Source organism: Lipotes vexillifer, unplaced genomic scaffold, assembly GCF_000442215.2.
Source record: "Lipotes vexillifer unplaced genomic scaffold, Lipotes_vexillifer_v1.1 scaffold2700, whole genome shotgun sequence".
Taxonomy (NCBI): domain Eukaryota; kingdom Metazoa; phylum Chordata; class Mammalia; order Artiodactyla; family Lipotidae; genus Lipotes; species Lipotes vexillifer.
The window spans coordinates 130,882-153,361 of record NW_006773303.1 but is presented as its reverse complement, the minus strand read 5'-3'; the positions used below and the strand labels follow the sequence as shown (position 1 = coordinate 153,361).

General features: G+C 46.2%; 1 protein-coding gene across 2 annotated transcripts; it reads right to left on the bottom strand.

The window, feature by feature from the left end:
- Nucleotides 1–13,255: 13,255 nt before the first annotated feature.
- CSAD (cysteine sulfinic acid decarboxylase) lies at nucleotides 13,256–22,123 on the bottom strand. Of its 2 annotated transcripts, XM_007448262.1 has the most exons (14): nucleotides 21,977–22,123; nucleotides 21,567–21,693; nucleotides 21,397–21,487; nucleotides 20,951–21,057; nucleotides 20,379–20,494; nucleotides 19,830–19,909; nucleotides 19,462–19,516; nucleotides 15,801–15,917; nucleotides 15,654–15,718; nucleotides 15,287–15,368; nucleotides 14,667–14,866; nucleotides 14,466–14,517; nucleotides 14,216–14,305; nucleotides 13,256–13,429 (listed from the first exon to the last, which is right to left on the bottom strand). In XM_007448262.1, the coding sequence occupies exons 1-14, from the start codon at nucleotides 22,100–22,102 to the stop codon at nucleotides 13,256–13,258; spliced, it is 1,482 nt and encodes a 493-aa protein (XP_007448324.1). In that variant the 5' UTR covers nucleotides 22,103–22,123. The 2 variants fall into 2 exon arrangements, with proteins under 2 accessions (XP_007448324.1, XP_007448323.1); XM_007448261.1 differs by lacking the exons at nucleotides 20,379–20,494; nucleotides 20,951–21,057; nucleotides 21,397–21,487; nucleotides 21,567–21,693 and having other exon boundaries at nucleotides 21,977–22,102.
- Nucleotides 22,124–22,480: the final 357 nt, after the last annotated feature.

Sequence of the window (22,480 nt, the reverse complement as noted above, 5' to 3'; positions counted from 1 at the left end):
TCCTGCTGTTAACTTCCAGTGCTGCCGATGAAAAGTCCTGTGTCAATCTGATTCTTTTCGCTTTGTAAACAACTTGCTTTTTCTGTCTAGACACTTGAAAATATCTTTCTTTAATCTTGGAATTCAGGAGTTCCATGCTTAGATGTATGTCTTCTCTTTTTGTATCTTCCTATGCCCTTTCAGTCTGCAAGCTCAGAACTTTCTTCAGGTCGGCAAAATATTCTAAAGGTTAAGTTAGTAACATTTTTTTTTTTTTTTCTGTATGCAGGCCTCTCACTGTTGTGGCCTCTCCCGTTGCGGAGCACAGGCTCCAGACGCGCAGGCTCAGTGGCCATGGCTCACGGGCCCAGCTGCTCTGCGGCACGTGGGATCTTCCCGGACCGGGACACGAACCCGTGTCCCCTGCATCGGCAGGCGGACTCTCAACCACTGCGCCACCTGGGAAGCCCTCAAAATATTCTACTTTTAAAGTATTGTCTCTCCTCCATTTATGCCTTTTCTTTCTTTTGGAACTAAAATATTTGAATGTTAGGATTACTGGTTCTTCTCCAAATCTCATATTTTCCTCATTATTTCCATCTCTTCGTATTATTTGCTCTGTGCTTTGAAATATTTTTCCATTTCTTCTTCCAAGCCACTAATTTGAGTCCCGCCAGTGACCAGACTTCTTTCTTTCAGTAAATAGGCTGATTTTTTTTGTTGTTAAAAATAATGCTTTTTTGGTTCCAGAAAGTATTTTTTGGGTACACTACTAGAATCTCTTTAGCTGCTCCTGATATGTTCTTAAGTTGTCACGTACCTCTTCAGTGGTTCCTGTGCTGTCCCAAAGGCAGGAACACCAGCTATAATGACCTCATCCCTGTAGGGCCAAGGCCCTCTGAGTCATGTTCTTCCAGTATCCCTACAGTCCTGACCTCTGCTCAGGGGCTCTCCAGAGCTGGTCTCCAGGCTCCTGTGTGGTGAGAAGGAGGAAGCGCCTCACCTGTCTCCACACCAGGCCTTCCCCATACTAATGCCAAGTCCAAGCCTTCACTTGTATACCCTGATGCCACGGGTCCCAGCAGCAGTATGGCTAAAAAGAAGCACATGCTGGGAGATGGAAGTAAAAAAATCCCCTTAGAACAGTGGTTCTCAAATTTGAGCACGCATTAGAATCATCTCCAGGGCTTGTGAATATGGACGGTTGAACCCCACCCCAGGAGTTTCTGATTCATGAGGTCTGGAGTAGGGCCTGAGAATTTGCTTTACTAACCAGTTCCCAGAGAATGCTGTTGCTGCTGATCCAAGAAGCATGCTTTGGGGCTTCCCTGGTGGCGCAGTGGTTGAGAGTCCGCCTGCCGATGCAGGGGACACGGGTTCGTGCCCCGGTCCGGGAAGATCCCACATGCCGCGGAGCGGCTGGGCCCGTGAGCAATGGCCACTGAGCCTGCGCGTCCGGAGCCTGTGCTGCGCAACGGGAGAGGCCACAGCAGTGAGAGGCCCGCGTACCGCAAAAAAAAAAAAAAAAGAACCACGCTTTGAGAACCACTGCGTTAGAATACACCAAACCGAGCCCTCCTCCTTCCTCTTCTTCAAAATGTTACCTTTTTTCTCCGGTAAGGAAATCAATCCAATAGCAGGGAGATATCAGCTCCTTATTTTATAGTGGGTTCTTCAATTTGTTCATGATATGGAGGCTTGTACACAGCTGGTCTCCATCCAGACCCCCTCCTCCACCAAAGCTCTCACGGGCCCTTCAAGACCCTGACTCCCAGTCTGAGAAGGGAGCCCAGGTAAGGATGCCTTGAAGCTGGGCTGAAGTGGAATAGAGGTGTCATGGGAAAGGCGTCCTGAGCCTGTGCAAAGGAGGACCCCTTTCCCCTGGCGGCACCCTTGTTTTACCCTTGTACCCAGAGGGCAGCATAGGAGCTGCCCGGCACTCCCTCCACGACCCCCTGGGGTCAGTGGGGACTCGGGGTGGAAGCGCCTGGAGTAGGGGTGAACGTGGGAGGCAATGAGGGCTCTCTGGCCACCCTCCTGCCCAGTGGGGCTCTGCTCCCGGGCTAGGGCTAGGAACCCCGTCTTCCTGTCTGGGGTCTCCTCACCCTGCCCCACCTGTGTCCCCAAACTCTGTGCCCACTCCCTTGCTTCAATCACACTCTTTACCCCTTTGATTCTGTCCAGTGTTTTCTCCAAATTTCCCTGCCTGTCCAGGAACCCCCGTATAACACCCACTCCACTCTTCTGTCGTCCCCTAATTTGCGCTGGCCCAGTGGTCTATGAGCTCCATCACACCTTCACATCAAAGGCCAGTCTCTCTCACCATCCCAAACACTTAGTCCTTTTGATGAGTTCTGGGCACCACCCTGTCCTTTTCCCTATCAAATTTCTCCCATTGGCATCCAGATACGCTCCTCTACTACAATCATCTCTTCACCCCACATTCTCATCACGCTGTCTCACTTCTCAGCTTTCTGTCATAGCCGAACTTCTGGAAAGCGTTGTCTGAGCTCACTCTTGCTGGCCTCTCACACCCATGGGTCTCCATATTTTAGTACGGGTTGTTTACTCCAGTTCCCGTCCCTTACTGCCATTTCCTCTGCACCATACGTATCCGCTCTAATACATGACAAACCTATATGTATTCTTGAAAAATACGGTGTTGTATTGCACCTTTTTAATTTATATAAATTAGTTCCAAAAATGCCATAATTCTTATATAAAGTAATTTTAATTTATATAAAGTAATTCCAAAAATGCCATAATTCTTATCCCATTTCATCCGTTTTAAAAGATGTACAAGGGTGTTACAGGTAAAGTTAGTTAATTTCTGCTGATAGTTCATTCCATCATATGCATGCACCACATTTTATATATGTCTTGTTTTTTTATATAGTAATCTTTTATTTATTTATTTATTTTTATATTTATTTTTGGCTGTGTTGGGTCCTCGTTTCTGTGCGAGGGCTTTCTCTAGTTGCGGCAAGCCGGAGCCACTCTTCATCGCGGCGCGCGGGCCTCTTCACTATCGCGGCCTCTCTTGTTGCGGAGCACAGGCTCCAGACGCGCAGGCTCAGTAGTTGTGGCTCACGAGCCCAGCTGCTCCGCGGCATGTGGGATCTTCCCAGACCAGGGCTCGAACCCGTGTCCCCTGCATCAGCAGGCAGACTCTCAACCACTGCGCCACCAGGGAAGCCCCTATATATGTCTTTTGGACATTTAGTAGTGGATATTTAGCATGGGCTTGAGGAGACAGGGGTTCTCTGTGGGATTTTCTAGGAACTTGTTCTTAAGACCTATTTAATTACACTAAGAACAGCCAGATGTTCTCCAGAATAGCTAGACTTAGAGCCATTTACATGTTCACCGTCAGTACATGAGGTTTCCTCCATTTTAAGAACAGGAGGTATCTAACTTAACTTTGCATATAAATAGCCAGTTGTTCCACCACCATTTGTTTAAAAGACTGTACTTTCTCCACTGAATTGCCTTTGCAACTTGGTTAAAAACCAATTCATCATATATGTATGGATCTATTTATGGACTCTCATTTCTGTTCCATTGATCTATAATTATGCTAATACCACACTGTCTTTTTTTTTTTTTTTTTAAAGGAAGCGGGAAGGAGAAAGGATTATTTATTTATTTGTTATTTATTTATTTATTTATTTATGGCTGCACTGGGTCTTCGTTGCTGCGCGCAGTCTTTCTCTGGTTGTGGTGTGCGGGCTTCTCATTGCGGTGGCTTCTCTTGTTGCGGAGCACAGGCTCTAGACGCGGGAGCTTCAGTAGTTGTGGCACACGCGCTCAGTAGTTGTGGCGCATGGGCTTAGTTGCTCCGAGGCATGTGGGATCTTCCCAGACCAAGGATCAAACCCGTGTCCCCTGCATTGGCAGGTGGATTCTTAACCACTGCGCCAATAGGGAAGTCCCACTCTGTCTTGATTACTGCTTTTTATTAAGTCTTGAAATCAGGTAGTATAAGTCCTCCTATTTTTTCTTTTTCAAAGTTGGTTTTGGCTCTTCTAGATCACTTGCGTTTCCACATGAATTTTAGAATCAACTGTTAATTTCTACAAAAATCATACTGGGATTTTGATTGAGATTACATTGACTTTCTAGATCAGTTTGGGGAGAACTGACATCTCAGCAATATTGTGTCTTTCAATCCATAAACATGGTATACCTCTCCATTTATGTCTCGTTTAATTTCTCTTAGCAATGTTTCTAGTTTTCAGTGTATAGAATTTGCACATCGTTCGTCAGAGTTGTCCCTAAACATTTCATTTTTTGATGATATTGTAAATGATATTGTCTTTTAATTTCAACTTCCAATAGTTTGTTGCTAGTATATAGAAATACAATTGGTTTCTGCATTTTATGTCTTGTGTCTTATAACCTTGCTAAACTAGTTCTAGTAACATTTTTGTAGCTTCATCAGAATGTTCTAAACAGATGATTGTATCACCTGCAAATAAAGACAATTTTACTTTTTCCTTTCCAATCATTATGTCTTTTAGTTATTTTTCTTGCCTTATTGCCTGGGTAGAACCTCTAGTACAACTTTAAATAGAATGAGTGAGTGTGGACATCTTTGCCTTGTTCCTGATTTAGAGGGAAAGATGTGTATAGATACATATATACATATATATGAGCTATTTTATCAGCTTTATTCAAATATAATTCACATACCATTCAACGTATCCACATTAAAAGGGTACAAGTTTATAGTTTTAGTACATTCAGAGATTTGGGCTACCATCTCCAGAACTCATTAATTTTAGTACATTTTCATCACTGTCTCAAAAAATCTTGTACCCATTCCTCCAACCCCTCCAGCTCTGGGCAGCTGTTTCTAAAGTGACTGCACCACGATACAACCCCACCAGTAGTGTATGAGGTTCCAATTTCTCCATACCCTCACCAACACTTGCTATTTCTCTTTTTAATTATAGCCATCTTATTGGGTATGAAGTGGTATCTTGTTGTGGTTTTTATTTGCATTTCCCTGATAATAATGATGTTGAGCATTTTGTCAGTTGTTTATTGGCCATTTATATATCTTCTCTGGAGAAATGTCTATTCAGATCCCTTGCCCATTTTTTAACTGGGTTATTTGTCTTTTATTACTGAGTTGTAAGAGTTCTTCATCTACTCTAGATATAAGTCCCTTATCAGAGCTGTGACAAAGCGAGAGAGAGGCATGGACATATACACACTACCAAACGTAAGGTAGATAGCTAGTGGGAAGCAGCCACGTAGCACAGGGAGATCAGCTCGGTGCTTTGTGACGGCCTGGAGGGGTGGGATAGGGAGGGTGGGAGGGAGGGAGACGCAAGAGGGAAGAGATATGGGAACATATGTATATATATAACTGATTCATTTTGTTGTAAAGCAGAAACTAACACACCACTGTAAAGCAATTACACTCCAATAAAGATATATTTTTTAAAAGTCCCTTATCAGATATATGATTTGCAAATATCTTCTTCCATTCTTTAGGTTTTCTTTTCACCTCCTTGATGCACAAACTTTGAAGCACAAAAGTTTTAAATTTTGATGAGATTCAATTTATCTATTTTTTTCTTTGGTTGCTTGTGCTTTGGTGTCATTCATAAGAAGGCTTGGCCTGACCCAACCTCACAAAGATTTACTCCTCTATTTTGTTCCAAGAGTTTTATAGTTTTAGCTCTTACATTTAGTTCCATGATCTATTATGAGTTAATTTTTGTGTATAATGTGACAAAGGGGTTCGACTTTGCATGAGGCTATCCAGTTGTCCCAGCATCGTTTGTTGAAAAGACTGTTCTTTCCTCTAATGAATTGTCTTGGCATCCTTGTTGAAAAGCAATTAAGTGGAAATGTGAGCGTTTACTTCTGGATTCTCAGTCTATTCCGTTGACCTGCATGTGTATCCTGTAAACCACATTGCCTTGATTACTATAGCTTTGTAGTAATCAAAGCTTCCATTGTAATCAAAGTTCCATTCAGGACACGGTACTGTCTCACTGATGTGTGACAGTATGTGGCAGAAGGGAATAGCACCACAACACCTCCAGTTGACAGTAAAAACATTTAAACCTCTGAGCCAACTTTAAAATGTATGTGATTATAAGAAAAAACTAAGAATACCATGCTACAAACTAAGGAAATGTGCAAGCTCATTATACTGGCACCAGAGAATCTGCTAAAAATGAACTTCAGGAATTTTTCAAAACTAGGCCATCAGACTACTGGATTCCTCTAACATGTGGAAACTGGACCTCAAGAACCAAAAAAGTACCAGTCTAGAAAAGAAAGAACAGAATTATTGCATTTGGGGTATAAAATTAAAGAGATGCTGGCTTGTACAAACAAAAGATATTCCTCTTTAGAATAAAATACATCTTCTGCTTAAGAGACAGACACTTTTGTGACCTTGTCAAGAACCTGAGCTTTGCCCAGCCTCAGCTGCCTTATTTGTAAAATACTGCTTTAAAAAATCTACCTAAAGGCCAAGGTTGTACAGATGAGTACCTGTTCTGGCCTTTTAATTGCAAGACCAAAAATTCTATGAAACTTGGAATGCTAATGCTAAACCAGGGTCTGCAAGAGCATTGCCATCTTCATACAATACCCAATCTGCAAGCATCCCAACTCTGTACCTCACGCCCCACCTACCATCCTAGTTCATCAACCCATTCTCTCTGCTGCCCCTGTGCTAGCTCTCAGGGGAACCACATTTCCCCCTTTAGAACTCTGGCTTTTTGTTTCCCTTAGCACATTTATGATGGCTTAGGAGATCCAAAAGGAAGTTAGTTTAAAATTTTTAATTACATGAATAGGGACTTCCCTGGTGGCACAGTGGTTAAGAATCCACCTGCCAATGCAAGGGACACGGGTTCGAGCCCTGGTCCGGGAAGATCCCACATGCCGCGGAGCAATTACGCCCGTGCACCACAACTACTGAGCCTGCACTCTAGAGCCCGCGAGCCACAACTACTGAGCTGACGTGCCACAACTACTGAAGCCCGCACTCTTAGAGCCTGTGCTCCACAGCAAGAGAAGCCACCGCAATGAGAAGCCTGTGCACTGCAACGAAGAGTAGCCCCCCTCGCTGCAACTAGAGAAAAGCCTGCGCGCAGCACCAGAGACCCGACCCAGCCAAAAATAAATAAATAAATAAAGTACATGAATATATCCAGTACCAATGAACATACCTGGTGCCTAGATTGTGGTTTCTAAATGCCATTCTCCACTAAAAGGAATCAGGGCTCCTTGCTGATTGCAAGGGTGGGCAGAGAAGGGGCAAGATTTTTGCTGTGCCAGGAAAAAAGGCAGTGTTTTAAAAAAAAAGTCATGTTTAAAGGACATGGGAGCCAGATTAAAGCAGCTCTCTATGGTCAAAACTGGGACAATCTGAGCGTTAAAAATAAGTAAGGTTAGAAATGGATTATAAGTTACTTAATAAAACAAGGGTCTGGGACTTCCCTGGTGGTCCAGTGGTTAAGACTCCACGCTCCCAGTGCAGGGGGCCTGGGTTGGATCCCTGATTGGGGAACTAAGATCCCACATACCGCAACTAAGCCCGTGCGCCGCAACTAGAGAAGCCCGCGCACTCCAACGAAGACCCACCGCAGCCAGAAAAGAAGGGTCCGTGTTGAAAAATATATATGACTAAATGAATAAGGGGAAAGGAGGACTCTTCTTTATAGTCAAATGCCAAATTATAAAAGTGGAGGGAATGTTGGAGCAAGAAAACCACCATTTTGCAATCGTTATGATAAAAGTTGGTTTGGCAAGCGTCGTGAATGGATACTAAGTCTAGATGGGGAAAATATGAAGAGGAACAGGGTATCTGCAAAATCTCAAAATGTCTCCTTACAGATTATTAGCTTCAAAGGGCACAATAATAACCATGCCTTGGAGAAACCAGACACCACCTTGACCACTTTTGACTTTGATCAAAGTTACATCACCAGTAAGGAACAGATGGCCATTGTGGCCCTTGTGATGTGCTTCTCTGAAAAGGACACACGTGACAAGTCATATTGCAGCTTAGAATGCTAACCTGAATCCAGTCGTGAGGAAGCCTCAGGAAAAAAACAAATTGATGAACATTCTATAATATAACTGGCTTGTATTCTTTTAAAATGTCAATGTTAATGATAAAGAAAGGCTGAGGAACTATTTTAGAGTAAAGAAGACAAGAAGACATGACAACTAAATGCAATACATGATCCTGGACTGGGATCTTGTACTGGAAGGGGGAAATGCCATAAAGAGCATTGTTGGGACAATCAACAACTTTGGAATATAGACTTTATCTACCTATCAATTTATTTATTTATTTATTTATTTAGGCTGCGTCGGGTCTTAGTTGCGGCATGAGGGCTCTTTGTTGTGGCACGGGCTTCTCTCTAGTTGTGGCATGTGGATTTTCTCTCTCTAGTTGTGGCGTGCAGGCTCCAGAGGGTGTGGGCTCTGTAGTTTGCAGCATGCGGGCCCTCTCGTTGAGGCATGGGAGCTCAGTAGCTGTGGCGTACGGGCTGCCCCGCGGCATGTGGGATCTTAGTTCCCCGACCAGGGATCGAACCCACGTTCCCTGCATTGGAAGGCGGATTCATTACCACTGGACCACCAGGGAAGTCCCTGGAATATGGACTTTAGATGAAAGTATGGTGTCAGTGTTAAATTTCCTGAATTTGATCATCATATCATGGTTAAAATAATATTCTTGTCCTTGGGAAATATGCACTAGAGTATTAAGAAATAAAGAGGCATATTGTTTATAACTGACTCTCAAATAGTTCTGAAAAAAATAAGTTCTGCTTCCAGTGTCCTTGTCCTCATGGTGAGCCACAGCCACCTACTGCCTCTGCAGGAGACCCTCCAACACTAGCAGAAGAAACTACACACCATTGTAAAGCAGTCATACTCCAATAAAGATGTTAAAAAAGAAAGAAAGAAAGAAAGAAAGAAAGTAGAATTTCCACTGGGATCCAACTTGTATTTCTCCTTGATTTGCTTAGAAGAGAATTAAGGTTAGCTTGCATTTCCTGGATACATGAGAACTCTTCTTAGGGAGAAACAACTCCGAAGCATGCTAAACAACAGGGAAGAATTAAAAGTGGAATTAAAAATCATCTGGGCATAAATACTCGCTTTTATGTGTATACACACTTGGGAAAAAAAAAAAAAAAAAAAAAAAAAAAGTTATAGTACATACGTGATGATAAAGAAAATTTGTCAAAATGTGAAAATTGATAAATTCAGGTAAAGAGTATATAGAAGTTCCTGCAACTTTTCTGTAAGTTTGAAATTATTTCAAAATAAAAAGACTTTTTAAAGGTATATAAAGAGAAATGGCCAACTTAGGACCTAGGGTGCATAAGAAGTTCCAGGTATCCAAATTCTGACTTTACTATAGTTTGCACCCTTTCACCCACTCTCCTAAAAAGACTCTTACCCCAACCTTGCCATATCCAAGGTGCCCCACCCAGCTTTTAGCTTCCCAGCCGTTGGCCTACCACCCTGTGAAGTCACCATTTTCCTTCCCCTGTCATGGGGAGGCTAGCCTCTTGAATACTTTGACCCCTTTAAACAAAAGAAAAAACCCACTCCAACATTGTAATTCGCCCAGGTGTTCCCAACGACCTTGTTTCCTGTTTGATGGTAATGCGATTTCTCCAGGCCGAGGGCAAGATGGGTGACCGAACCTGTGAATGCCTTCATTCTTCCCGCAAGCAACAGATCCACAGCATACGGTTAATAAAATGGCCCTGATACCCACACACTATGAATTATGTACACCTGTCAACAGAAGCAGACTAGACCCATGGTTAAGAGCCAGAGGAAGATGGTTTGAATTTGGCTTTGACCCACCACTTAAAAGTTGTGTGACTGGGCTTCCCTAGTGGCACAGTGGTTGAGAGTCCACCTGCCGATGCAGGGGACACGGGTTCATGTCCCGGTCCGGGAAGATCCCACATGCCACGGAGCGGCTGGCCCCGTGAGCCATGGCCGCTGAGCCTGCGCGTCCGGAGCCTGTGCTCTGCAACGGGAGAGGCCACAACGGTGAGAGGCCCGCGTACCGCATAAAAAAAAAAAAAAAAAGTTGTGTGACTGAGAGCAAGTCAACTAGTACCTGGAGCTCATTAATCATTCACTTAACATTACCCACCTTGTAAGTACCAGACTGCACTTTGGGAAGCAATGATACAAAATCTCTGCTCCCAGAGCTTACATTCTAGCTGAGTGAGACCAGGGGAAGTAAGTAAGTAAATAAGTAAATAAGTAAGTAAATAAATAAATACATAAATAATAAATAAATAAATAAAATATAGTGTATGCCAGATGCTTATACATGCCATGGAGAAAAACAAGGCAGATGTAACAACAGAGGGTGAAAATGTAACTTTAGATCAACAATTCAAGGAAGGCTTCAATAAGTCGGTGACATCTGAACAAAAATCTAAAGGCAATAAGGGAGCGAATCATGTAGATGGGTGAACACTCAGGCCGAAGGGGCAGCAGGTGCAAAGGGCCTGGAGCAGGGACAGGCCTCAGTTGAGGGATGATTGCTTTAGTCTTAGGTGGGCTCTTGGAAGGCAAGACAAGGAATTACGCACAGCAGGAGCTCAGTAAATGTTGATGGGAGAGAAAAAGGAAGAGAGAGACTACCATATTGTATCCAGAGATTTTGGGATTGAATTTTGGGAATGGAGGAAAAGAAGAATCCGTTTCATAAAGCTGGAGAAAAATAGGTGATTCACTGATTTTATGTCCTGTCTCTCTAGCCTTCTCTTTTTTATTTTTTTAAATTTATTTAGTTTTGGCTGCGTTGGGTCTTCATTGCTGCATGCAGGCTTTGTCTAGTTGCGGCGAGTGGGGGCTTACTCTTCGTTGCGGTGCGCGGGCTTCTCATTGTGGTGGCTTCTCTTGTTGTGGAGCATGGGATCTAGGTGCGTGGGATTCAGTAGTTGTGGCGCGTGGGCTCAGTATTTGTGACGCATGGGCTTAGCTGCTCCGTGGCATGTGGGATCTTCCCCGACCAGGGATCAAACCCGTGTCTCCTGCATTGGCAGGCGGATTCTTAACCACTGTGCCACCAGGGAAGTCCTCTAGCCTTCTCTTAAACATACTTCAGAGATGGAGATGATTCAAGGAATTTGAAGATTTCATTTTTGTTTTGCTTTCTGGCTTTGCTTTGAGCTGAAAAATAAGGACTTTTTTAGTTTGCTTTTACTATGTTTAAGACATTTTTCAGATAAATAGAACTCTTTAAGATTAGGGCTTGGAGCTCAAATTATTAGTACTCTTAAAACAAATTTATTATTTGGAAGAAATTAGATACCATTTATTGCAAGAATAACAAGTTTATAGGGAAATTATTAGTCATTTATGAATAGAAAATCTTTTTTCCCCCAAATGGTCAAGAGAATTGGGATTGAGATTTGGATGTTCTTTTGCTATGGTTTGTACGGTCTGTATTTGCTTCTTCAAATAACTTTGGATGACTCTTACATGACCACGTTATTGTTTTCATAAATGGTATTTTTAGGAATTGGAAATAACAGAAAGTTCTGGTAGACTTGCCACTTGTCCTAAATAACTTGTGTAGCTAAATGCCTCTTTCCCAAAAAGTGACTGCAAAGCAACATCAGGCCAGGATTTTAAGTGTTAAATGGAGGTTTTTATGTAAGACAGTAGCAATAACAGAAGACATAACAGTGGTTGGTTCTGTTGCTGGGCTTTCTTTTTTTTTCATCTTGGTTTCTGTTGTTTAAATTTACAGAAGGAACATTCTTACTTTTTGGTGTGTGTGAAGATTTTTCAAGAGTGATAAGTGGACAAGGTTCTCGTCTCAAGATACAACCAATGCCCATTTTGTTTTCAGTGTCATTAAAGTATAATTAACTATTTTTTAAAATTAATTAATTAATTAATTTATTTGGCTGCATCAGGTCTCAGTTGCGGCAGGCGGGCTCCGTAGTTGTGGCTCACCAGCTCTGTAGTTGTGGCAATGTGGGCTCCTTAGTTGTGGCATGTGAACTCTTAGTTGCAGCACGCATGTGGGATCTAGTTCCCAGGCCTGGGACCGAACCTGGGCCCCCTGCTTTGGGAGCACGGAAACTTACCCACTGCACCACCAGGGAAGTCCCAAAGTACAATTAATTTTAGCTTAACTCCACTTTTGATCTTTCCCCTCCCACTCAAGATTTTTGGGAAAATTTTTTCCTATTTTTAGCCTCTCTTATACCTTTACTTTTTTACAAATTTACTTTTTTACAAATTTGTACTTTTTTACAAATTTAGCCTCTCTTATACCTTTACTTTTTTACAAATTTACTTTTTTACAAATTTTTTGCAAATTTGTAAAGTTTGTTGAAAGATAACAAACTTCACAATATACCAAAATAATACAGCTGAAAATTTAACTTTATTATTTTCCTACTTAAAAGTAATAGAGGGGGGCTTCCCTGGTGGCGCAGTGGTTAAGAGTCCGCCTGCCAATGCAGGGGACACGGGTTCGAGCCGTGGTCCGGGAAGATCCCACATGCCGTGGAGCAACTAAGCCCGTGCACCACAGTTACTGAGCCTGCGATCTAGAGCCCACAAGCCACAACTACTGAGCCCGTGTGCCACAACTACTGAAGCCCGTGCGCCTAGAGCCCGTGCTCCGCAACAAGAGAAGCCACCGCAATGAGAAGCCCACGCACCGCAACAAAGAGGGGCCCCCGCTCCCTGCAACTCGACAAAGCCCGTGCACAGCAACAAAGACCCAATGCAGCCAAAGATAAATAAATTTATAAAATAAAAAGCAATAGATACTCCTTATATCATAAAAGGGGTGCACAAACGGTATAAAGAAGTTAATTTTCAAATTACCTGTAATCCCATCCCAGAGAAAACTATTAACATTCTGGCACATTTCATCTCATCAGTCTTTCCTATGTATTTTTGAATGCAGCTCAGATATTACCATATATAAAGTCTTATATCCAGCTTTTTCAACATAACATTATATTAAAATTATTTTTCTCTTATCTATAAAAATCCTCTTTGTAAACATAATTTTAATGGCAGAGTAATATTCCATCATATGGATATACTATCATTTATTTAAACATTCTCTTAATATCAAATACTTAAAGGACAGTTGGTGGGTCAAAGCACATAAAAATTAAGACAGCTCTGTTTCCTGGAGAGGTTGTTCTTGAGAACACGGGGAGGGGATACAGGGAGACGGTAAGGGTTGGGGGAGGGGTCCAGGCCAGCAGTGAGAAGGAGCGGCTCAGAGGTCCTGGCCCAGCCATTCCAGTTCATTCAGCAGGAAGTCCATATCTGCCCGTGTCAGCGCAGGGTTGGCCACGACCATGCGAAAGAAGTTGCCCCGGGTACCGTGGGGCTGGTAGCCAATCATCATGGAGCCCTTCCTCACCATGCGCTCCTTGAGGATTGGGGCCACCTGTGGGAGGAGTGGAGCGACCTTCCAGCTGCAGCCTGGGGTCAGGTGAGGGGGTGGGCTCCCCAACTTGCACCTCCCTCCACCCAGACACCTTCCAGAGACAGCAACTCACAGCTCAGATCCTGACGTGGCCCCAGTTTACCCTTGCCACCACATCCAGCCCACTGGACCTTCTCTACCTCCTGCATTCTCTCACGTCTCACCATTCTCCACGTTACCACATGGGCCATTTTCTGTTAAATCCTGACTTTTCACTGAATCTCAACACTGCTTTTTCAGTCTAACTTCAAGCCTGCATCATCCTCGACGCCTTTTTCTCCCCTCTCTGAATTCCTATAACATTTTTGATGTTTCGTATCATCTGCAGCACCTAGTACCGATCTGTGCGTAGCGACCAGGACATACCTCCTGGCCTGACAGGGTTGCTCTGCCCACAGCATTAGTGAGCAAAACTCCAAGATCTTTCTGCCTCACATCTCTGTCCTGGGCCTGAGCTCCCAGCAGAATGCCCCACACCATGGATCTATGTACTGCACACTGGTGACTCTTCTTGTAATGCCCCTCTCCGTCTTCTTCTTACTTTCCAGAAGCATACCTCATCCCCCATTCCCAGGCTCACAGAAGTGAGGACAAGTGGGTGTCCTCTTCCCGTTCACGGTCCCCACCTCAGGAGCAAGAGACTAGCCAAGGGAACTGCCATGCCATTCACAGCCAGCAGGGGGCGGAAACACACCAGCTGCATCGGTTCCCTAATGGGTTAACCAGAGCAGGGAGGAGACTGCCTACCTTAGCCAGCCTTTCACCGTAATCCGGACTCCCCTTCTTCTCCCGCAGACTGGGGGGCACGAACCAGAAACACACGTTGACAAATTCAGGCTGCCAGGAATGAGGAAGAGGGAGGTGTGAGCTGAGGAAGGGGGACCGTTCCCCTCTCGCTGCCCCTTTTCCCCAACCAGGGCTCTGCTGGGGAAGAAGGGCAGTGAGAGGGGAACGGTGGGGGGACGGGGGATGAAAAAGAGCACAAGGTCGGTCGCACCTCCATGACCAACTCAAAAGCTTCCCGCTTCTTCAATTCCTCCACCAGGTACCTGTGAACACACAGTGAGACATCACGGGTGGAGGAGGAAAGGCTGAGGTACAGAAACCACCCAGAGAGTGAGTCAAGAGACATTAAGAGCAGGAAAGGGGTGCAGGGCTGGAGCCCGGAGAGGGGAAACGGGACTGCCCCCACTCCTACCGGGCAAGGGCAAAGGCCTGGTCCACGCGCCGCTCCAGCGCCTGCCCGCCCTGTGCCTTCCACATGAGCCACAGCTTCAGACAGTCCACGCGGCGGCCACACTGCACCACCTTGTCTCCAGTGTCCAGAGCCACATCGTAGAACTTGTCCTGCTGGAACAGGTAGCTGGCCTGGGACCCGTGGCAGCGCTTGAGCAGGTTCTGTGGAGGGTGAGGAGACAGTCAGACCCACCCTCCCCGCCGAGGTTTCCTCCAGAGCTGCACTGGGCCATTTCTTAGCTCAGTCCACATGCTTCTTTCCCTGGAACCAGGCGGCACTGATGGGACGGCTGCCAGCTGACTGAAACTCTCTCTCTGGGTTTTCTTCCAACACTCAGAGTTCTTCCCAAATGACCCAGGATCCCCCCGATTACGACTTAAGCTGGGAACTTTTTCCTTTGCATGAAGACAGGGGAGTGAGGGAGCCCACTACAGGGGATTAGGGTGGTCACAGATATTCAGCTTCAGATGGCATGGTAAGGAGAACGTGGTAAGGCCAGGAGCTCCTCTCAGGTGGGACAGAAAAGAAGACAGAGGTCCAAGGTGGGAGCTGGTGCCAGGGCGGGGGAGGGGCAGACCCACCGAGGTGTCCCGAAGAAGAAGAGCTGAGCACTGCAGGCCTGCGGAGAGGAGCTTGTGGGGATTCCAGGCCACGGAGTCAGCCCTGGGGTGGGCACAGCAAAGCAGGGTCAGCTGGCTCCCCCGCAAGCTGCCCAACCAGAGCCCCAACCGTTCCAGATCTCCAGTATGAGGGGCTTCGGTCTCACCCCGGCCCAGCAGAAGAATTTCCAGGTCTGACGTCTGACCTCCCAGCCCCAATCAACCATCTCTCCAATCTCCCTCCTACCAGCCTCCGTCCCCTACCCCCATCTGAGCTCCCTGGTCCAAGACTGCTCTCTGGATCAAGGATTTGAAGGGTGAGATTCAGGGCGTAGGGGGCTGTATGCACCTCTGGATCCCATTCAGGAGATGTCTGTGTGTCTGTGACAGCAGGACGCTCCCTCCCCAGGCGGCCTGTGGAGCAAAAGGAACAATGTGGGCTTTGGCCTTGGCCTCAGTTCAGCCCACCCCATCCTCAGGCCTGAGTACCACTCACATCCACGTGCAGCCACAGTCCATGACGCTGGCACACGTCTGCAACTGCCTCCAGAGGGTCAAAGGCCCCCAGCACAGTAGTGCCAGAGGTGGCACTGACCAGGAATGGCACAGCACCCTGTGGCAAAAATGCAGAGGGAGAAAGAGGCTGTGAAGTCATCTCAAGAGCTACCCAGAGCCTGGTGCTGAGATCCAGCTCTATAAACTCTTCACATGCCTGACCTGGGCCCTTGCAACCTTACAACGTGTTACTGTCCCCTTTAATTTGCAAGTGAGGACACTGAGATTCAGAGGAGTTAAGAAACCTGCCCCCAAGCTGAAACTCCAGAGATGGAATTCAAACCTAGGTCTGTCTGATAGTCTATTTCCAAAGTTCATACTCTCTCAACAAAGTTGAATGCCTTACTGGAAGATCAAAATGCTATTTTAAATTTCCTAATAGTACAAAAGTTTATGAGGAACTTGAATTAGTATTCAAAGAACTACTACAAAGAAAAACGCAGGCCCAGATGGCTTCACTGATGAGTTGTACAAAACATTAAAAAAAGAATTGATACCAGCTAGGGCTTCCCTGGTGGCACAGTGGTTAAGAGTCCGCCTGCCAATGCAGGGGACATGGGTTCGAGCCCTGGTCTGGGAAGATCCCACATGCCGCGGAGCAACTAAGCCCGTGCACCACAACTACTGAGCTTGCGCTCTAGAGGCCGCGAGCCACAACTACTGAGCCCACGTGCCACAACTACTGAAGCCCGCGAGCCTAGAGCCCGTGCTCCGCAAGAAGAGAAGCCACCGCAATGAGAAGCCCCACACTGCAGCAAAGAGCAGACCCCGCTCGCCGCAACTAGAGAAAGCCCGCGTGCAGCAACAAAGACCCAACGCAGACAAAAATAAACAAATTTAAAATAAATAAATTTTTTAAAAAAAGAATTGATACCAGCTCTTCATCAGCTTCCAAAAAAAAAAAAAAGAAGAGGAGGGAACACTTCTGAATTCATCCTATGAAGTGATTATTACCCTGATACCAAAACCAGACAAAATATCACAAGAAAACTACAGAATATATCTCTTCTAAATATAGACATAAAAATCTACAAAACACTAGCAAAATAAAATCAGCAACATATAAAAATAATTATACACCATGACAAAGTGGGATTTGTCCCAAGAGTGCAAGCTCGGTTTAACATCCAAAAATCAATTAACGTAATACATCCTATCAGTAGAATAAACGAAAAAAACCCACATCTCAATGTGGTTTATTGATCATCTCAGTAGACACAGAAAAACATTTGACAAAATCCAACACTCCTTCATGATATAAACACTCAAAAAACTAGGATTTGAAGGGAACTTCCTTAACCTGATAAAGGGCAACTACAAAAAACCCCACAGCTAACATCATACTCAATGGCGAAAGACTGAAAGCCTTCCCCCTAAGATCAGGAACAAGACAAGGATGTTCACGCTCCTCATTTCTATTCAACATTGTGCTGAGGTTCTAGCAGGGCAATCAGGTAAAAAAAAAAATAAGAGCCATCCAGATTGGAAAGGAAAAGAGCAAAATTATCTGTATTTACAGATAACATTATATTATACCGAGTAAATCCTAAGGAATCCACTAAAAAAAATGATTAGAATTAATACATGAGTTCAGCAAGTTCGCAGGGTACAAGATCAATATTCAAAAATCAGTTGTATTTCTACACATTAGCAGTGAACAATCCAAAAATGGAATTAAGAAAACAATTTCATTTATAAGAACATCGAAAACAATAAAATACTTAGGAATAAATTCAACAAAAGAAGTGCAAAACATATACTCTGAAAACTACAAAGCACTGTTGAAAGAAATCAAAGAAGACCTAAATGGAGGCATTCCATGTTCATGGATCTACAGATTGAACACATCCCTATCAAAATCCCAGTTGGCTTCTTTGCAGAAATTGACAAGCTGATGCTAAAATTCAAATGGAAATTTAAGGGACCCAGAAAGCCAAAACCATCCTGAAAAAGAACAAAGTTGGAGGACACACATTTGATTTCAAAATTTACTACAAAGCTATATTAAGACAATGTGGTCTATAGGATAGACATGCAGATCAATGGAATACACCGAGAGTCCAGAAATAAATCCTCACACTTACAATCAATGGATTTTAACAAGGATGCCAAGACAATTCATTGGGGAAAGAACAGTCTTCTCAAAAACCGATGCTGCAACCATTTGCATGTGGAGATATATACATATTTTTTTAATTTATACTTAAATACATAGTTGAGGCATTTTCATGTTAACATATATATTCCCATCTTATTCTTTTAAATGGCTGCATACTACTCCAATAATAACAATAACAACAATGGCAGCTAATATTTATACACTGCTTCACTGTTCTAAGTGCTTGACGCATAATTCATTTAAGCCTTACAACAACCCTACAAGTTCTATATTATGCTCATCTTACAAAGGAAGAAACTGACACAGATACATCATAATTTATCTATTGATGGATATTTAAAATTTTTTTTTAAATTTTACACTTCGCTCCAGTGCACACAATTCTAAGCACTTGTGATGATGATTTATAGACTAATCCTAGCAGCAGGACACAGAGTCCATGGATAGATACATTTAAAAATGGTATAGGACTTCCCTGGTGGTCCAGTGGCTAAGACTCCGTGCTCCCAATGCAGGGGGCTCGGGTTCGATCCCTGGTCAGGGAACTAGATCCCACATGCCACAACTAAGAGTTCACATGGGACTTCCCTGGTGGCGCAGTGGTTAAGAATCCGCCCGCCAACGCGGGGGACATGGGTTCGAGCCCTGGTCCGGGAAGATTCCACATGCCGTGGAGCAACTAAGCCCGTGCGCCACAACTACTGAGCCTGAGCTCTAGAGCCGCGAGGGGGAACCCTGTGCCACAACTAGTGAAGACCGCACGCCTAGAGCCTGTGCTCCACAACAAGAGAAGCCACCACAATGAGAAGCCCGCACACCTCAAAGAAAAGTAGCCCCCTCTTGACACAACTAGAGAAAAGCCCTCACGCAGCAACGAAGAACCAATGCAGCCAAAAATAAATAAATAAATTTTAAAAAAAAACAGAGTTCACATGCCGCAACTAAAAGATCCTGCATGCCACAACTAAGACCCGCAGCAGCCAAATAAATAAATAAATAAGTAAATAAAAATGGTATAGGTAGTGCTGAAATGCCCTCCAAGACGGCTGCAGCAGCTCCCATGTTCCCTAGTGCGGAGGGGCTTGCAGGGGCCTCCACATCTCCCATTGCTCCAAGTCCACATTGCTCACCACTGGCCCGCACATCTTCCTGAACTTCCTGCACAGACCCTGCCAGCTCACAGAAACCTTCTGTGCTACACCATCCAACACAGGGAGGATGTCCCCAACATCCTGCGGTGCCCCTTGGGACTCCACTCAGTGCATCAGCCCTACCCCTGCCCTGGGATCCGATACTGCCCATGGGTCTCAGCAGGACTACAGTGTCCTTGCTCCCCAGGCATCACTTCAGCCCACCAGGGAAATGGGCACAGAGATGAAGGGGAGGGATGAGGGGACCCTTGAGTAGGCACAGGCCAAAGAACTCTCCAAGAAAGGAACAGAAGGGTCCTGTTCCACTGCCTCAGCACCCCTCACTCACTCACCTCAGCCTCGGCCAGACCGATCTGCCTCTCCAGATCCTCAGGGATCATTTTCCCTCTGGAAAAGAAAACTTAGTGGGTAGGGGAGTAATAGGTTCTCTAGGCTGGGCGGCAGATCTGTCGAGAGCAGGGTAATGTGCGGTTAGCAATGCAGAGGCCACAGTGTTGATTTTTCCCTAAGAGGGGTAAACAGATCTCAGGGGACAGGGCGGAGACTCTAGCAGGCACTGGTAGACAGCAGAGGCAATTCGGTGGGAACAGAGCAGGGAGAGAAGTCCGCCGGGGTGTGTGCCAGAGGCCAGAGCCCCTGGCAATGAGAAGGCACACTGCGCCAGGCTGGGTCTGAGACACACAGACAGAAGGACCTTCACCTCTCATCTGCCTTGACCATTCGGACACTGTCGGTGCCAAGTCCCAGAAAAGCAGCTCCTTTCTTGACAGAGTAATGACACTGTGGAGGAAGGCAGAGGGCAGGAGGGTGGGGAGGAGAGAGACTGGTCAAACAGATGAGACCCTGTAGACCAGGGCTTCTGAAACACTCATGGGCCTACAGATCACCAGTGTGTCTGGCGAAAATGCAGATTCATATTCAGTAGGTCTGGGCTGGGGCCTGAGATTCTGCATTTCTAACAAGCTCCCAGGTGATACTGATGCTGCTGGCCCATGGCCCATACTCTTAGCAGAAAGGGTGTGGACCGTGTACACTGCCCTGGATGCCCCTCTGCTACCCCCACACAGAAGGCAAGGTGAACAGGGAGTGTTTACACAGCCCCCTTGGTTGGAAGGAAGCACATCCGCCTGGGGGCAGGCTGGTCTCGGAAGAGATGCATCTGAGCAGGCAGAGGATCTGACAGGTCTCGGACTCAGCTGGCTGGAGATTAGAATCGGGGAGCCCAGGGTAGGCCTGTGCCTCTTCCCACCTCCTTTGATGTGAAAAGGGCCAGGGGCGGCAGTGCCCAGAGGCCCCTGTGTTTGCAATCCGGGTAGCGCTGATAGCGGGCCAAGTTCACAGCATACATGTTGGAGATGGAGCCACCTGTCACAGGGAAGGGGTGGTGGCAAGAGGGAGGGGCAGTGGGTCAAAACTGGAGCTTGGCTCTCTTGACCTCTCCACCCAGAAGAACTGATCAAAGAAGCACGAGTGATTGGCTACCAGGCCACGAGTTCTGAGGGCTCGACAAATGGCAGGCTGGTAACCCAGACAGCGGGATCTGCAGATCCCGACCCCCCCCTCCTTATCCGGGGCTGATCCCAGGATCCACCACCCCACCCCACCCCACCCCCCGCCAGGACAGCAGGCACTGATGCCATGTATTGTTTGGCAAACACGAGGATACAGGGGACTGGGCAGCTTCTCTCTGGTTTGGCCCAAGCCCAGCTGGAGAAGAAACAAAGAAGAATCACACCTCCCTGCCAGCTTACAGCAAGAGAACAGTGGGGAAGGAGGAACCTTTGAAAAGGCCAAAGAAAGGCCCCCCTCCTGTTTACATACCAGGGCAGAAGACGCCGTCCCCAGAGCTCCAGCCCACCAGGGCCCGGAGTTTCTTCAGCACCTCTTCCTCCATGAGGACAAACACAGGGGCAATCTCATATGTGTACCTGCCAGGAGAGGGAATGATGAGAACGGGAAAGAGACAGGGAGAGACTCTGCGAGGAGTTGCAGAGAGGAGGTGGACAGAGTGAGTGAGAGGAGGGTCCAAAGAGAGGGCTGAGTTGGTGAAAAAGAACCAGGGAGGAAAAGATGAGAAAGAACTGGAGCCAGGAGGCATGAGAAAGCTTGGGAAAGGAAGCCCAAAGGGTACGAGGGGAAAGGCTCTGCCAGCAGAGTTCCCAGAAAAGACAGGGGGGCAAGCACCATTCTCCTCTCCTACCCAGAGTGTGTCTCCCACAAACCCAAATCCTTTCGGGGTGGTGCAAGGGGGCCCTGGGATGGCTCACTGGCTGGTGTTGAGGCTCTCAGTGACAATGCGCCCGGCCAGGGCATGAGGATCCAACCCTGAGAAGAGCTGGTTGAAGAATCGAGGGTGACCTGGAGAAGGGGGATGGGGGCTCAGAGTGGAGCTGGGTACAAATTCTAGACGCGCCTCCCCGCAGGACCCAGGACCCACAGGTCTTCACACTGTAGCGGATCACAGCCCGGCAGCGCTCCAGGATCTGCTCCTGTGACTCCCCCTCATTCCGCAGCTCCAAATCCAGAAGCTGCTTCAGCTCCTCTGGCTCCCTCCACTCGCAGACCTAGGAGGAGAAGCGGGAGATTCTGGGGGCGCTGAGGCACCCCACTGACTGGCTGCCCAAACCACATCTCAGCAGACAGAAGACACCACCAAGCTGCACTTACGGCAAATTAGGAATATTTTCCAAGCAACACGTGAACAAGGGTAAATAAACACAGTCTGGCCCAGTATGTAATCCCTGAGGCACACAGTGAGAATGATGAATTCTGGGGAGAAGCCTGGACAGAGGAGGAAAGTTCTCAGCCAGGTTTGATGGGCAGGAGGAGGGGGGAGAAAAGACCCACCTTCTCGGAGGCACTGGTCCCTTTCCGAATGACCTCATCCAGCACAATCCCAAACACATCCCGGAGCAAGGCTTCTGCAGCCACGGCGTCCCCATCAAGGGAGAGGAGTGGTTGAGAGTCAGCCATCAGGAGAAAATCTGTGAGCAGAGCAGGAGTTTTTCCCTACTCGGCCTGGGGACCCCACCTGGACCTAACCAGCAAGAGCTTCAACTCCGTAATGGGCCTAAGGCCTAGCCCCAGCCTTCACTGTACAGATAAGGGCAAGTGAGAACGTCCAGGGAGAGAGCCAGCAGAAACAGGTGGGAAAGAAAAAGGCAATTAGTGCTGAACAGGTAGAATCCAGTGGCCACTGCTCAGCAAAGGCAAAGGTGAGAAGCTTACCTTTCTGCTCAGGTCTTCGTCCAGGTGAGCTGGAAGCAGGGGACACAATTGGCTTTTTAGAGTGTTAGGACCAGGGCAGCAGAGGGAGCAAGGTATAGGCAGCAGTCACATGGCCATGACATC

Excerpts from the sequence above, each read along its gene's own strand:
- CSAD (XM_007448262.1), bottom strand. The coding sequence starts at position 22,102 with ATGGCTGACTCTCAACCACTCCTCTCCCTTGATGGGGACGCCGTGGCT. Across the intron at positions 21,488-21,566 it reads CCGCTACAGTGTGAAGACCT|GTCACCCTCGATTCTTCAAC; the intron begins GTGGGTCCTGGG and ends CCCCTTCTCCAG. Across the intron at positions 19,517-19,829 it reads ATGGTCAAGGCAGATGAGAG|AGGGAAAATGATCCCTGAGG; the intron begins GTGAAGGTCCTT and ends TTTCTTTTCCAG.